Source organism: Bison bison, unplaced genomic scaffold, assembly GCF_000754665.1.
Source record: "Bison bison bison isolate TAMUID 2011002044 unplaced genomic scaffold, Bison_UMD1.0 scf7180017863978, whole genome shotgun sequence".
Classification (NCBI taxonomy): Eukaryota; Metazoa; Chordata; class Mammalia; order Artiodactyla; family Bovidae; genus Bison; species Bison bison.
The window spans coordinates 1,797-2,731 of record NW_011494550.1 but is presented as its reverse complement, the minus strand read 5'-3'; the positions used below and the strand labels follow the sequence as shown (position 1 = coordinate 2,731).

Sequence of the window (935 nt, the reverse complement as noted above, 5' to 3'; positions counted from 1 at the left end):
TCACCATCTGGAGGGAGCACAGGCTACACACCCCCATGTACCTCTTCCTGTGTGCCCTCTCCATCTCTGAGATCCTGTTCACTGTTGCAGCCACCCCTCGCATGCTGGCAGACATGCTGTCCACCCACCACTCCATCACCTTTGTGGCCTGTGCCAGCCAGATGTTCTTCTCCTTTATGTTTGGCTTCACCCATTCCTTCCTGCTCATGATCATGGGCTATGACCGCTACGTGGCCATCTGCCACCCCCTGCGCTACAACATGCTCATGAGCACCCGTGACTGTGCCCGTCTTGTGTCCTGGTGCTGGGCTGGTGGCTCAGTCATGGGGATGATACTGACATTGATAGTTTTTCACCTCACCTTTTGTGGGTCTAATGAGATTCACCATTATGGCTGTCATGTGTTTGCCCTCTTGAAGTTGGCTTGTGGGAAGGGGACAGCCGCTGTCACCATGGGTGTGATCCTGGTCTGTGTCACAGCCTTGATGGGGTGCTTATTCCTCATTTTCCTCTCCTATGTCTTCATCGTGACTGCCATCCTGAGGATCCCCTCCAATGAGGGCCGGCACAAGACCTTCTCCACCTGTGTCTCCCACCTCACCATAGTGGTCGTGCACTACAGTTTTGCCTCCATCATCTACCTCAAGCCCAAGGACCCCCATTCTATCGACCTTAACACTCTGCTGGCCACCACCTACACAGTCTTCACCCCCTTTCTTAGCCCCATCATATTCAGTCTGAGGAATAAGGAGCTGAAGATTGCCATTCAGAGAAGCTTGCACAGAAAATTCTCTTCTCTAGGCTTCTAATGGCCAGCTGGGTGGTGGAGAAATATGAACAAAGGGCTGGTATAATAATGTCTATCTCCTTAGAACTGTCGTAAGGATATAGGTTTGTGAGTATACCCACACTTCATAGAGTTTGATACATACTGG

The 935-nt window shown here is 51.2% G+C and overlaps 1 protein-coding gene across 1 annotated transcript; it reads left to right on the top strand.

Annotated features, from left to right (window-relative positions):
* Window positions 1–2: 2 nt before the first annotated feature.
* LOC104984310 (olfactory receptor 10H4-like) lies at window positions 3–809 on the top strand (the record flags this gene model as incomplete). Its single annotated transcript, XM_010833988.1, has 1 exon — window positions 3–809. A coding segment is annotated over one exon (807 nt), but the record flags the coding sequence as incomplete, so codon positions are not given.
* Between the last annotated feature and the right edge of the window lie 126 nt (window positions 810–935).